Source organism: Capronia coronata, assembly GCF_000585585.1.
Source record: "Capronia coronata CBS 617.96 chromosome Unknown acBCG-supercont1.2, whole genome shotgun sequence".
Classification (NCBI taxonomy): Eukaryota; Fungi; Ascomycota; class Eurotiomycetes; order Chaetothyriales; family Herpotrichiellaceae; genus Capronia; species Capronia coronata.
Genome location: NW_006912894.1, coordinates 609,030 through 623,610, shown reverse-complemented (window position 1 = coordinate 623,610; position 14,581 = coordinate 609,030). Strand labels below are relative to the sequence as shown.

General features: G+C 52.0%; 5 protein-coding genes across 5 annotated transcripts; 4 read left to right on the top strand and 1 right to left on the bottom strand.

Annotated features, from left to right (window-relative positions):
* Nucleotides 1-1,445: 1,445 nt before the first annotated feature.
* A1O1_01892 (uncharacterized protein) lies at nt 1,446-2,406 on the top strand (the record flags this gene model as incomplete). The annotated part of the gene is made up of 3 exons (XM_007722804.1): nt 1,446-1,863; nt 1,915-2,153; nt 2,209-2,406. 3 exons carry the CDS (start codon nt 1,446-1,448, stop codon nt 2,404-2,406), a joined length of 855 nt encoding a protein of 284 aa, XP_007720994.1.
* A 596-nt stretch (nt 2,407-3,002) lies between these two features.
* Nucleotides 3,003-4,508, top strand: A1O1_01891 (AP-1 complex subunit mu-1; the record flags this gene model as incomplete). The annotated part of the gene is made up of 4 exons (XM_007722803.1): nt 3,003-3,041; nt 3,096-3,224; nt 3,280-4,374; nt 4,425-4,508. 4 exons carry the CDS (start codon nt 3,003-3,005, stop codon nt 4,506-4,508), a joined length of 1,347 nt encoding a protein of 448 aa, XP_007720993.1.
* Nucleotides 4,509-7,342: 2,834 nt separating this feature from the next.
* On the top strand, nt 7,343-8,958 carry A1O1_01890 (uncharacterized protein; the record flags this gene model as incomplete). Its single annotated transcript, XM_007722802.1, has 4 exons — nt 7,343-7,772; nt 7,833-7,924; nt 7,970-8,539; nt 8,605-8,958. 4 exons carry the CDS (start codon nt 7,343-7,345, stop codon nt 8,956-8,958), a joined length of 1,446 nt encoding a protein of 481 aa, XP_007720992.1.
* Nucleotides 8,959-9,732: 774 nt separating this feature from the next.
* On the top strand, nt 9,733-10,509 carry A1O1_01889 (uncharacterized protein; the record flags this gene model as incomplete). The annotated part of the gene is made up of 1 exon (XM_007722801.1): nt 9,733-10,509. One exon carries the CDS (start codon nt 9,733-9,735, stop codon nt 10,507-10,509), a length of 777 nt encoding a protein of 258 aa, XP_007720991.1.
* A 1,596-nt stretch (nt 10,510-12,105) lies between these two features.
* On the bottom strand, nt 12,106-14,091 carry A1O1_01888 (uncharacterized protein; the record flags this gene model as incomplete). The annotated part of the gene is made up of 1 exon (XM_007722800.1): nt 12,106-14,091. One exon carries the CDS (start codon nt 14,089-14,091, stop codon nt 12,106-12,108), a length of 1,986 nt encoding a protein of 661 aa, XP_007720990.1.
* Nucleotides 14,092-14,581: the final 490 nt, after the last annotated feature.

Below are 14,581 nucleotides of genomic sequence, written 5' to 3'. Positions count from 1 at the left end.
TCGAACTGCCTGTCAGCGAGCGGGGATGGCCGAGGAGAAGGGCTGCTCGTCTGTACACGGTACAGTGTACATAATAGAGCGGCCCAAGCCCGGCGCCGGCGCCGGCCAACAGAATCTGCCAGTGGTCGATGATGAGGCTAAAGTCTCTACCGCGAACTCCAAAGCATGGGGTTCCCGGCACTATGAGCCGCAAGGGCCACTCATTGTACGGCTGAAGGTTGCATATTCGTACATGGGGCGTACCTCTGGTCCGGAAGCGTGATGTCGCCGCAAACAATCACCCGAATTCGTTGAACTCTATGCAGAGCTGAATGAATACTAGTAGTAATCGCATCTATCTCGGATTGTGTCAGCAGTGGCCATCAGATATAGCCGTACGTACTATCACCCGCGCATAGTGAATGAAGCTCGTCAAGGCTGAAGCTTGTCAGCGTCAAGCTTGGACTGCAGTGTGAGCGGAAAACGCCGAAGCACCGTACAAATTACAGACTCCAAAGTAGGCATAGAACGACGATGTCGAAGTCGATGTCCGAGGAAATGGCAGCGCTTGAAGGTGCGAATACAGACAGGCTCCCCTGTCAATTGGGCCAGCTGGATTGGCTGGCTACTACAATTCTGTAGAGATAACCACGTAGCCAAGCAGCTTGTCAGCGCCAACTTGACTCGTGTAGTAGTAGGTAGGCTTCTCGGTCGAAACAAAGTGGCTGCTTTATCTATATGCGATCCGTATAGGATAGTCATCCACACAGGTCCTCTATGTTTCTTGAGTGGTGAACTCTTTGGCGCAAGTGGTGACTAAGATCTTCTGCCTCAAGGATTCTTGAATGTGTACTCGGAAGAGGGCACCGGGCAGGTGGATAGCATGGATCTGTGGCTATCTCGTCGTGCCGCACTCCAAATCGCGCTGTCCCGACCGCGATAGTCTTTTTCTGCTCTCTATCGATTAGGGGGAATGGAGAATATGCGGCTGAAGATTTGGTGTCTATTCGATGATTTTGACCTGACAAAGCTGTCTGCATCTCCGGTGGAACAGGGGCCGATATGACGAAGTGTGAATGGTGTCATTGGACGAGGAGAATATGTACAGGTATCGCCTCGTTGTGATATCTCGACGATGATACAGAGTAGATTGTTTCATGTTGTGGCATCTGGAAGTCGGGAGATCCTCAGGTCGGCCGCAGTCGAACTGGTTGTTTGTATCGAGGTTCTGAAAATGCGTGTCGATTGGAGATACTGTGCCGTATTTCAAAGGGTGGAGCACTGGACCCGGTTTGACCTGTCGCATTTCCTTCTCGCGAGCACTGCATATGGAATCCGCAGTACTTTTTCAGCCGGCGATCACGACTGCTTGGAACGGACACACAACCAGCCGCTTCCATTGATCTGATTCTACTGTTTCTTGACAGTGTTCTTGTATATTCTCCTTCCGACCGTGTATTCCTCCAATGGCGCCCAAGACGGCCAGCTCCAGCCGGCTCGTCCTCGACCTTCTGCGGCCTGCCAAACGATCAACATGCGAATGCCTTCACTCCGAACCTCTAAACCGCAGAATACCTCGCCAATACCGTAATGTCTCTACAGCCGCTCCTCAACTGTCCGAGATGGAGGTAGATACCGATCTCCCGCCCCGGTGGTCCCATACACCATCCGCCATGAAAGCCCCCGTTCGTGCAAGCCCGCCGCGGCAGGGAGCAAAGCCTCTTCAGATCAATACAGACCAACGGAAACTTGACGAGGTATACGTCAAGTTTCTAGGACGAGGCGGAGACAAAATGCTGTCAGAAGAGACGAAGTGGCTTGCGGTCACGAGTAAGAGTTTTGATCATGGCCGTCGTGGATTCAACGACCGCCTGGCTTTTTTCGGTACGTTACCTTGTCAGGCTGCTTCAACGACGGATGCTAAAGACGGGTCAGGAAAACGGATACTGGAGCTCCAATGCTCGTTAGGTCTTCTCAGTGTATCAGATGCAGCCATATTCCTGAAAGACAAGGACAAAGATCCTCACGGGCGCGAGCCGTTTCGACACCCGGCCATCGAATCGGTCGAATGTCTTATTGGAGGAGCTCATGAATGGTTCACACATCACAAGCAGCTTGCAAGCATAGCGACGCAATACGGTCTACCGGAAGTGATACGGTGGCACCCGAAAGACGTGAGTGCTGATACACTGCGCAACACATTGGACCCGTGACTAACGATATTTCTAGCCCGAACGACTCCAAGCATCCGGTGCAGATCTCGTGTACGCACAAGCTGTACTAGCAATCATTGGAGCGTTGGCTCTAGAGCAAGGAGGCGCCGTGGCCAACCGAATAGCAAAAGAGAAGGTCTTGGTCCCATTAGGACTGAAGAGAGACTGGAAGCCGAAAGGAGATCTGGCAGGACCTTCAAGTTCGCAAAGATAACATCACAACCCACAGCCTGCCGTGTATCACCATTCTTGAAATCGTGTACAGCACTTCAAGTTCTATAATAAAATGTTTGGGTCCTCTGACACCGCCTAAGCAATTTGTTGTCATCAAATGAGACGAGTGCTCAGCCAGCTCTTATGGCACCGTCGAAAATGTTTGGTCTTCGCGTCTCTAAATCGCAAAGTCTGGCAATTGAGTAGAACCACAGAACGGTGACAAAATGCCACCTGTTCCGGGAAGATGCTGCATTGCACTGTCTTTTGGACGCGGTGTTGATAGAAAAGAAAAGTCGTCCCAATTTTCTGGGTTGTAGACATTTACATGTAAGATGCGCTGAGGGCTTGGCGGAGTTTTTACTGGCACGTGATGGGCACGTGAGTGCGGAGTAGGCCTCATCGAGGCATCGTGGATCCAGGCGTCAAGGTGGCCTCCGCGGTGAACGACATCCAACAACACCCGCGTCGAGATTATATTCAATTCGCTTACAGAGAGGTCGGCATGCGGTGGTACACTTGATTTTGTGAACATCACTCATAGGTCCTCTCTATTCTCTTTCTTGTGTATATACCTTCCGCTTTACTTCTCCCGCCATGGCTTCTGCCATATTCTTCCTCGATTTGAAGGGCAAGGTATGCTTCAGCTGGCTGCTATGACATTACACGCTTCGAGGCTGACACGTACAGACGCTGCTTGCCCGCAACTATCGAGGTGACGTTCCCATGTCCGCCGTCGAGAAATTCCCCATCCTACTATCCGAGGCCGAAGAGGAATCATCGGCTGTGCCCCCCTGTTTCTCCGATGAGGGAATCAATGTCAGTTTGCTCCGAGGCAATGCACAGATTGTCTGGACTCTAACCATCGGGACAGTATCTCTACATCCGCCACAACAACCTCTACCTCCTTGCGTTGACGAAAAGAAACTCCAATGCCTCCGAAATCCTTCTATTCCTCCACAAGATTGTAGAGGTATTCACCGAGTACTTCAAAGAGCTGGAGGAAGAGTCGATACGTGACAACTTCGTCGTCATCTACGAATTGTTGGACGAGATGATGGACTTTGGCTATCCTCAAACCACCGAGTCCAAAATCCTCCAAGAGTACATTACTCAAGAATCGCATAAACTCGAAGTCCAGGCACGACCACCGATAGCCGTGACGAACGCCGTGTCGTGGAGAAGCGAAGGAATCAGGTACCGCAAGAACGAGGTGTTCCTGGATGTCATCGAATCTCTCAACCTACTGGTCTCATCTACCGGTAACGTCCTACGGTCGGAAATCCTAGGTGCGGTCAAGATGAAATGTTATCTCTCTGGGATGCCTGAACTACGGTTGGGCCTGAACGACAAGGCCATGTTTGAGACCACCGGCAGGGCTACACGAGGAAAAGCGGTGGAGATGGAAGATGTCAAATTCCACCAGTGCGTCCGATTGTCCAGATTCGAGAATGACCGGACTATCAGCTTCATACCGCCTGATGGAGAATTCGAGCTCATGAGTTACCGTCTTAATACGGCAGTAAAGCCGCTGATCTGGGTTGAGTGTGTGGTCGAATCGCATTCCGGTTCTCGAATTGAATACATGCTCAAGGCCAAGGCCCAATTCAAAAGACGGTCCACGGCCAACAATGTCGAGATCATCATCCCTGTTCCTGACGACGCAGACACGCCTAGATTCCGCACGAATATCGGATCAGTCCATTACGCTCCCGAAAAGTCGGCAATAGTATGGAAAATCAAGCAATTCGGAGGTGGAAAGGAATTTCTTATGCGTGCGGAACTTGGTCTTCCCAGCGTCAAAGGAGATGACGAGCGCGGCGGTGGTATGACTGGTGGGTTTGGCGGCAGTATGGGAGGCATCTCCGGCCAAGGAAAGGCCAAAAGACCCATCAATGTCAAGTTCGAAATCCCCTACTTCACCACCAGTGGAATTCAAGTCCGATACTTGAAGATTATTGAACCAAAGGTGAGTTATAAACCCGTGTCCGATGCGGATCACCTGCTGACGTTATGGAGTTGCAATACCCATCACTCCCATGGGTACGATACATCACGCAATCAGGCGACATTGCTGTCCGGATGCCGGATGTCCAAGGATGAAGTCTTTTGAGGAGAGACATGACATGGATGATAAAGAACACACTCCGAAACAACACCTTTGTTCCTGTCAACGGTATCCTCGAACCGTACAGGTCGATCCTCATAATTCTCCGTTGATGCGCGGATGTGTTTGTGGAAGCGACAAGCAAAATACCCATATCTCGCTTTCTCGAGATCTCGCCTGCAGAGGCTACCGGTCCATTGCAGATCGACTGCCACAATTTCCATGCGTAGCGAGAATCGAATGACCTCCCAGCGCCGCTGAGAAGCGCTTCCGCTGTGCGCAGCGTGCGCAGCAACAACATGAAGAAATCAGGAGTTCCAGCTACCGTTGGTTCAACGGGTGATCAACAGAGACCTTTGTGCTGACACTTGGGAAGGTGTATCTCCTGCCGCTCCGATCCACTCCGATTTGGCTCGTCTGTGCGTCTCGGGACTGCACCAAAGTCTGAATTCCAGCTGGAGGCTACACCGGACAGGCGGAAACAGAAGCAGAGTCGATGGAGCGTCATGAGCGAGCGTTGATCGCGACCCTGGGTGTCTACTTCCTTGCCAATAACCTTACGCGTTTATATAGGAACATTATATTCATGCACAAGCTTCAACGTTGACCAGGCTATGGGTCGACGATCCGAGATTCTCCCTTGAAATGACGGCGTTGCCATGCTGAAATACTATACTGAAATACTTCTTTTCCGGTGGACCCTGCTTACTTCAACCACAGGCATGATGTTCGAGGCTCTGAGGCGTCGCGTATACGGATGATTCACGGGCAGAACGGTTGCTGGGAAGCGCATGTCGACAGGAAAGCCAGCACGCAATGCGGCAAACTCAAGAGACTGGAGCAGCAGACATGCAGTCCACCGTATTGTAAGGCGAATGGCCCATCCAGACCACGCTGAGACAGGACATCACCAGTGGCACCCCACTCGTACAGAGAACTAGAGAGATGCCCACACCACTGGAGTATCTTTGCACTGTCAGAGTACCAAGGCTCTCGTGGAATATCACGTTCCCAAATCGCATGCGTCCGAGAGTCGGGTGAACTCGCGGCAAGGTCTATACTGACTGGTCACACGGGCTTCCCTTCATGTTCGCGTGGACGGCTGGGGTTTGACGTTGGGTACAATGAACCGGCCTTGTGGAAGCTGCCCCCTGTCATTTAGGATCCTGCAATGTCGCCGGTTCTTCTCTCGGCGGGTGATCTTTCTCAGTCACGAAGCATATCACCCTTTGTTTCGCATAAGGCAGGATTCCAGGGACTTACCCCTGGGGCAACCATCAACCGCCCTCCCTGGAGGCGGCCTCAACTTAAGGCACACTCTCCTGTCATCCCGGTCGCCACATCCGGACTAGAGAATTTGATTGGTTCTCGAATTTTTCCCTCCTCCGTATTGAACATGGTACCGCCGGTATCGATCGAGGGTCGATTAGCATCTCGAACAACTGTGGATGCGAATCCGGAAGATGGGAATCTTAGAGTCCAGATCCGGTCCGAATTGCCCTTTTCCGATTTACCCAAGTTCGAATCAAAATACGCGGTGCATGGAGCCATGTGCAGAGCAAGGTTGGGCCTTGTCGAGCGGGGCTCTTCCCGAGAACATGGACAATGCAAGTTCCTCGTTACTTCCCAAAGCTGCGGGCCATATTGGTGATCTTCATAGAGTTGGCCAATGAGCTGCTCATCAATTTGCTGGGCTGAAGCTCGGGAAGATGCCTCTTCAGCACTGACTTCCCCTTGGCGGATGAAAGGAACTTCCGTGAAGTTCGAGACTTCCTCCGCCTGAGTTCAAGGGGATCGCGTGGACTAGGTCAGCCAGCCCCAATGTTTAACAAGCAGGAGGTATATTGGTACCAAGTAGCAGGCTCGCACCACATTGATACTATTCGCTTGTCGCTACTGGGCTCGGAAACCATTCCCGCAAGCCTATCTACACCGCCCGTGTGCCAGCATGAGCCGTGATTCTATTCCGCCCACAATTCAAAGACCTTGCTTGGCGATCGGACCGTTTAGCGGGAACGGAAGTACTACTCCTGCCATCTGTGAGTGGCTCGATCTCCCTCCCCCATCATTACATTTCACGTAGGTATGGATCGTGGTATGGATCGTGGATGCACATCGCCGTCACGGTGCCCACGAGTCTGCAGACGCTATGGCTATTGAAGGGTCCCTTCATGGACATGGACAAAGGGGGGAGGAGGAGGCGGAGGCGGAGGACCTTTTGCATTTTTGCCCCCTTCCGTCATTCTTACTTCAAGAGCCCGCGAGGCGCGCTTCTCAGCGCCTGGCACAACTCCCATGCCCGAGTTCGCCAACTCGCCATTGGTACCTTTTCACCCAGTGTCGCCTTCGCCTTGGTCAATGACGGTTCACACAGTCTATTCCACGACGGGCTTTTGGCGCGACTGTGTTTTTGCAGATGGAGGAAAAGCCTGGTGGTGCTGCAACAACGCGCATCGATATTGCGCATGGACCGGGACGACAGAGGGCACCCGTTGCGTGTGTCATCTGCAAAACTCGGAAGATCAAAGTAGGGCTCACGCTGCCGTTCAAATCAACTGCTGAACCCGCATGGTTTGATTTCTAACGAATGGTGATATAGTGCTCGGGAATCGCACCCTGCGAGACGTGTGTCGCGCTTGATGTCAAGTGTAACATCGACGAAAGTCTTGATGGACGAAGGAAGGCGGCATTGAGTCGCAAATTAGAGGAGGTCGTTCACCACAAATGGCTTCTGGAAGCCCTGCGATTGTCTCTGAGATTTGGGCGTGGCGCATGCCTGGCAGAAGTTCTGAGAGCATTGATGGACGATGCACCCTTGCCTTTCCTCGCCATGGCCATTCTGACAAGTTTGCCCATGATGGTGGTCTCTGAAGAGTTGGAAAGGCATGTTGACCAGATCAGACAGCGACTTGAGCATTATGTCTACGAGACTGGGCAAACAGGCGTCACATCCGAAGTCCACTCGAATCACGGCCACCGGCCTCCATCGGTTGATGAATTACGGGGCCAGTCTCTCACGAATACCGAATCCATCTACGCGATGGAACAGTCTCCGGACCAGGCAATGCGCCAGGCTGCTCGGCAGTGGCCGTCATCACATATCTATTGTATTGGACAAAGCGATCTCCATGGTGGATCTACGGGATTTGGACCCTCAGCTCCCGGGGCAGACGTTGGTCTCGGCCAGATTCTGCAGTGGTTGAATGTGCTTACGGGACAAGGCATCCTGGAAGAGAAGGCTGGGTCGGATCATGGATTTGGTAAGGATCCTATTTGGTATCCTTTTCTCATTACGCACGAGCTCTGTTGACAGCGTTTAGGCCAAAAGTCGGATTCCAAGCCAGTGGAGATATCGCTGTCGCTGTCAATGCCGGACTCTAGTCTACATCTGAGGAATTCCAGCCTCCACATGGTACGATGCTATTCTCTTCATATAGCTGGCCTAACCGTAAAGTAGGACAGTATCAAGGATACTTGTATTCGGGACATCGACAAGGGTGCCAGGAATTCTACGGACAAAAAGAGACCATTGCCGGTGGTTTTCATACCAGCACTACGTCCACCACTTCCCCGGGGGGCCATGTCTGATATTGAGACACCTATGCATACCTGTGTGGTTACAGAAACATCTCGAAGCTCGCCCTTTACCCCATCAGCGAATCCCTCGGCCCGTACCCAACCTTCAACGTATTTTGAACCTGGAAGTCGGGCGTCTTTCCCACCGGCACACTCGCATCGTCGCATTGCAGAGCATGTTTTATTGCCTAGGATCGAGATCGACGACGACCCAATGGCATGTGCGATCCTAAGCTATCTGGACTTGGCCCGCTCAATGCTGTCACGAGGTATCCCGATCCAGGAGATATTCGGCCCGGAGCGACCGATTGTCGATCTTCTGTTTCGGACGCGGAACGAGAGCGACGCGCATTCCGTATGTCATTTTGTTTGCGAGCTGACCTCGGGAATCCGGGGCATGGAAACGGCTGCAAGGCTGGGACTAACTTTTATGTTTGTCCACTTGGTTCGGGTAGGTTGCCCCTGGATTTTTGCTTGGTTTTGCTCTATCGTATCGTGTCGCTGAATTTTATCAAGTGGATGATTCTTTGTTCGTCCTCCAACTACGCACAGATCCCGGAGCTGTTTCGACCGACGGCGACACAAATCAACGTGCCGCACAGTGCGGCCCTCGAGTTCTGCCCCTTTCCGCAGCTGAGGGATGCTCTTTGCCGTCGGTATCGTGATTTCCTGCCGGCATTGGCAAGCAACATCAGTTGTAATTGGCCTTACGGCACCGATAGCTGTGTCCAGCAGCTGGATCATACGGGGCATATCGTTCTCACGGACCACTTTTGCCAACATGTCTTGATCTCGGAGAACTGGACAGTGCGAAGTGGAATCCTGGATACGTTTCCAGAATGTCGAGGTCTCCTCAAGACTGTCGGATGATGCTAGTAGTGGGGACCATTGGTGACTGGTCAGAGATGGAATGCCGAACCGTAAGGCTCTTGCCGAACTCCATCGGTCAGAAAAGGGGTTCATGTTGCCTCTGCCTTCATGCCTCGAAAGTCGGCTGGCGGATTACGGAATGGGCCCCTACACCAGATGCCGGATGATACCAAATATACACGAAATAAGCTGAGACGGCCCGAGGGCTACTTGCTGCTTGCTTCAGCAGCAGTGATGCTACCTTTGCCGTCAAGATGGATCTGCATATATATTGCTACAGTTACAAGCCTGAAGGTCACAGCCTTGTCAGTAGAATGTATTAATCTGTAGGTAGTGAGGTACTAGTAATAAGTAGTTATTACTTAGTACGTACTAATCCCTAGTACTGATCACTTAGTACGTACTAGGGAATATAACCTCAAGTTCGACGAATGACATCATTTCTCCGCGTCTCCAATTCTCCCTAATAATTTTCACCATCAACCTTGTCGCATCGCAGGAGAAGAAAAAAGGGATTAAGACTTCAACAAATCAATATCAAGCATCAGACCAGAACTTCCCAGGAGAACTATCCATGCGTTGTCTAGACACCATCCCACATATTCCCTCTTAACTCTCGTTGATTTGGCTCTCTATCGTTTTCATATCTCTTGGGAGAGTACCACGGCTTAGCTTGGTCCCTCGGTGCCATTTTGCTTTTCATATCCCTTCAACAACGCGATACAACCAATTCTCCTTTTGTTGTTAGTCGTTGTATATCATCCGTCAACGATCATGTCCTCCTCAATCTCCTCTACGGCGACGCGTACGCAAACCCAGACTCTGACCCTTCCCTCCGACAACCTCGACGATCTCATTTACCTCTCCCGCACGGGCGACCTCTCCGACCTGCAAAACCTGATCACCAACTTATGTCAAACCCACGCCTGTTCTCCGTCAGTGGTGCTCGCGTCAGCGATCGATGTCGATGAAGATGGATTGGGGTCGCGGTCTTCGCTGTTGCATTATCCTGCTGCGAATGGCAATCTGGAGGTAGTGGAGTATTTGTTGTCATTGATTGTGGCCTCTGAAGGGACCGAGGAGGATGGCAACAAGACAAAGGAGAGTCTACCACAAGCAAATGGAAAACAAACCCCTCCAAAATCTGCCATTGTCAATCATCAAAATGTCAGTGGAAATACCCCTCTCCATTGGGCAGGTATGAATGGTCATCTGGAGGTGGTTAAGGCTTTGGTTCGGGCTGGTGCGGACGCAGGCATCGTGAATGCCGCGGGCAGAGATGCTGTTGTGGAGAGTGAGTGTAGTGCCAAAGAGGGGGCGGTGGAGTGTGCGGATTGGATGTTGAAGAATTGTGAAGGCTTGGAGAAGGGGGTTGGGAGTGCTGGTGGTGAAACCAACAATGGAGATGATCATGGTGGTCAAGAGGAAGATGTGGTCATGTCAGCTTCAATGGACGCTGATGGTCGCATGGTTGTGGAGGGTCAGGGCGAGGGTACATGTGAAGACAACAAAGGTCAGGGAACAGGTGCTACTGAGGTGCAAGAGACATGACGGCTGAAAAAGGAGAGATGCTTCTTTTTCGCCCTGATGGCGGGAAGAAACAAAACATTGGCTGGGTTATGACAGGTTCGGAGGCGAATGTGAAGAAGGAGATCCTCGTTGGAACATGCCGCAGAGGAGTTGTCGATGTCGAATACTCTCTGCCACTCGGAATTCGGGTCTCGATTTTACTGGACTGGTGTGCATGGCCATCACAGCTGGGCACGCTCGATGCCACGGAATGCGGCTATGCTATGGAACGAGAACTACCGGGCCAGCTTCGGTCTTACCGGCTCGATGTTTGTCACGTCGTGCATTACAAAATTCGAGGGAAGACCTCACGGACGACTTGTCGTATGCGGCCAGTTGAGTCAAGGCTATCAACTCCGAAAGTTTCCAGCACGGGCGACGACTCAGTCATGCTGTGAATATGGATGCCGACTGCTCACAGCTTGAGATGCCATCGAACAGCTCCTACTATTGAGACTCTGCTGGATCCCTATGCACAACTACACAGCGGCGTACACCACCGCCGTGCTAAAACTGGCAGTCCTGCAATGACCGGATATAGACCTGTGGCTTTCGATTGCGTCGACGGTTGCCATCAAGGGCAGTCTGCCATTTTTGTGATAACCAAATGGCAATCGGCAAGAATGCACGCTATTTCCTGCAGATGCTGAACATAACCAGCTCGGATCAGCTTGGGGACTTGTGTTAGACACACACCTAGAGATACGAAAGATGGGAAAAAACTGAAAGTCGGCGAGACAAGTGTTTATCGGACAGAGGATGGGGGCAGTGATCCACCTGGCCCTCATTCAAGATTTGCTGGAGTGGTTATCCACAATGGCACTGTGCTTGATTATATGACCACAGCAACAACGGACCTCACCCACAAATAAGCCTGGCTGTCAGAAGACGGCCGAGAAACGTGTCAGGAAAGAAGGTTTCTTTTACGCGCTTGAGCAACGCTGCTCCTGCATGCAAATTGAGGGCGGCACGAGAAGCAAGCGAAAGCTCACAGGGGCTGAAAGCCAAAGGCTAGGCCTCTTCAGCGTTCCTTGGCTAAGGCATGGAAGGGCCTCGTCTATTGAGAAACCCGCAAATAGGACGCCGTTTGATGGGGAGAAGGGATGCCATTCTCTGGACGTGGACGTAGACGTGGACGTGGACGTGGACTTGATACAACAGAAGCGGTCGCCAGTAGATAGGATTATACCAGACCGACCACAATAGAGTCAAAACTACGAAAGATGACCAGCTTTACTTACGTCGCTCACGCTAATTTTGAAACGAGCAATGACATGTAGCACGATCCAAAGATATCTCTCACATAGCATATTGAGAGACAATCAAGGCAGAAGACAAACGAGCGCACCCCTTTTCATGTCGAGCCTTGTCCGGCAAGCATATAGATAGATTGCTTCAGCATTCGTCGAAGAGCCCACAGGCCTCGCAAACCCGGAACAGGTCATCCAACAACATCAAGCTTGACATATACTGAATACACCTACCTCAGGAGGAGACTTGTATCCAGTAGCCATCAAGCCCCCTCCTACCAAAGTATATATATTCCCGAGACATATTTTCTCTCTTCTCTTCTCTTCCTCACCACGCCTCCCTCCTTGACACCCTGACTCTAACATCGTTCTTCGGACTCACCGTCCCACTCCCCGGCTGCCTCCCGGGATGAAGCCACTTGCCACCGTTCCCGACAGGCTCCATATCCCAGTGCATCAAGATAGCAGCGGCGAAAAGCACGACTTCACGCTCGGCGAATGTTTTGCCCTTACACAGATGCTTGCCTCCACCCCAGACCCTCATTGTGCCATAATCGACGCGGATATGTTTATTGTCGTTGTTGTTGTTGTTGTTGGTCGTGTTGTTCTTCTCATCGTCGTGTTTGTTCTTGTCATCATTGTCATCTCCATCAAGACCAGCAGGATTCTTGTCGTTGTGATTATTCTCCTTGACCCAGAACCGGCGGGCATCAAACTTGTCCGGATGCGAAAAATACTTCTCATCGCTCTGATGCACTCCATGCGGAATACACACCAACTCGCCCTTGCGCAGCACATAGGCCTGCGGCTCCCTCTTGCCCAGCAGCCGTGCGTCGTCGACGGACTCGGTCACCACGAAATCGCCCATCACCTCCTTATAGCTCATGCTGTGCGACTCCAGACGCATGGTTTCCAAAAACGCCCCTTTGAGAAGCGGACATTTCGTCCATATTGAATCAATGTCGATGTCAAGCTTGGGGGCCTCTTTGATAGAAGATGTAGATGTGGTTGTATTCAACCCACTCAACGACGATTCTGGGTGCCGGATCCTCACGTAAGGAGCAATTTCCGACCTCATCTCTTCGAGAAGACCTGGTGTAGAGTAGACATACCACAGCAGCCAGAAGATGACTTGGTTCGCGTTGACGTTCATGGCCCACAGGATCGCGCCGTCGGCCGTTGCATACGCGCGCGGCGTGGCGCCCGCGTTGCGAAACGCTCGGGCTCGATCGACTATCACCGACGACACGTCGGACATGTCGTCCCATTTGTAGCCCGGGTCCTGGCCGTCCAGGTATTTATACAGGGCGTCGTGGTGTTCTTGCACGGCGGCGATCACGCGTTCGCGCGCCCGTGACGGTCCCTGCATGCCGGGGAACCAGGTCGGCACGCCGGCGATGAATAAATTGAACTGCGAGTCCATCTCCCACAGATCGGGCATGATGGTCGGGTTGTTTTCCATGAAATTCCGCCCGTAGAGCACCGTGCTGGCAATGTCGCCGACAAAATATCTGATCAAGGGATGTAGACTGGCTTCGACTGTAAGAGGGTTATTGCGATTGTTGTCACTGTCGTTGTTGTTCTTCTGGTCACTGTTGTTGTTGTCATTGTTGTCATTGCTAGACGAAATGAGCTCGACTCGAGCCTGCCGTTCCCAAATACTCTGATCAACGACGCTTCGGGCACCAGACACCAAATTCCACGTCCGGTCCTCGACGCTCGCGACGGTCCGCTGGATCGCCGCCGCGACGAAGCTCTCGCGCAGCATGCCAGACAGCACACTGTGAATGGGTCCCCACAGGTGAGTTGGGTCGATGTTTCGGTTGGAGCCGCGGTCCGCCCAGACGTATTCCATGGCGCGGAAGATGAAGGGTTCCATACTCACGGGCGCGTGGCGGTCGTTGACGATCTGGTGCGCCAGGCTGGGGACCGTGACGATGTTGTGTTTCGTGTTGCCCATCATCAACGCGTACACGGCCGAGTTGGGCCCCAGCTGCCGAGCCGAGCGGGACAGGAAGTCCGTTCCCCCCAGTGCGAAGGATATGGCGTGGCCGAGCCATGGGATCCAGTATGGTAAAGTCGCGACGGTTTGGGCAGTCGAAGTCGAGCCTGCTTTCGCATTGGAGGTTGATGAGCGATATTGGAGGCCGGTCACAATGCGGGTCGCGATGCATACCAGACTGGAGATGATGAGGAGAGCTTGAATCGGATGCTCGATTGCAAAGCTGAGCGTCTGTTGAAGAATGGATGTAGACATGGATGCTGATGTGAAGAGTTCAGTTTGCTGTTCCAGCTTCTGGTGTGCCAATGCCATCATGAATGGCCGATTGTGTTGGCGACCAATGCAACACAAAACACCACTCTCTTCTGTTTCTTCTTCTTCCCTTTTTCGTATACAAGCAATATATGCGTATAATCTGTCGGTATATGTGCTGGACTTTGTCTGCCCGCTGCGCACGAGCTTCCTTTCTTCTCCCAGTTAAACTGTCCAGGACGATGCAAGCGCTAGAATCCAGGTTCCAATGCGTGATTGCCTGCAAGAAGTCGCCGTATTCGCCGTATGGTGATATATACCTAGGTATGTATATACTCGCTCTCTTTCTCGAACTGGGACAGGTCTGTTCCTAGGATGAGATAGGCACAAGTCCAGTATCACGATGCAGCTCCGTTTCCCCACAAGAAATGCGATTTAGCGCGTCTGGACTGGACGGCACGTCTGATAGAATTGGAATGTTGGATCTAGTAGTAAGACCAACATACGAACGGATTCCGGAGGAAGAAAACAAAAATATAATGACGACGCC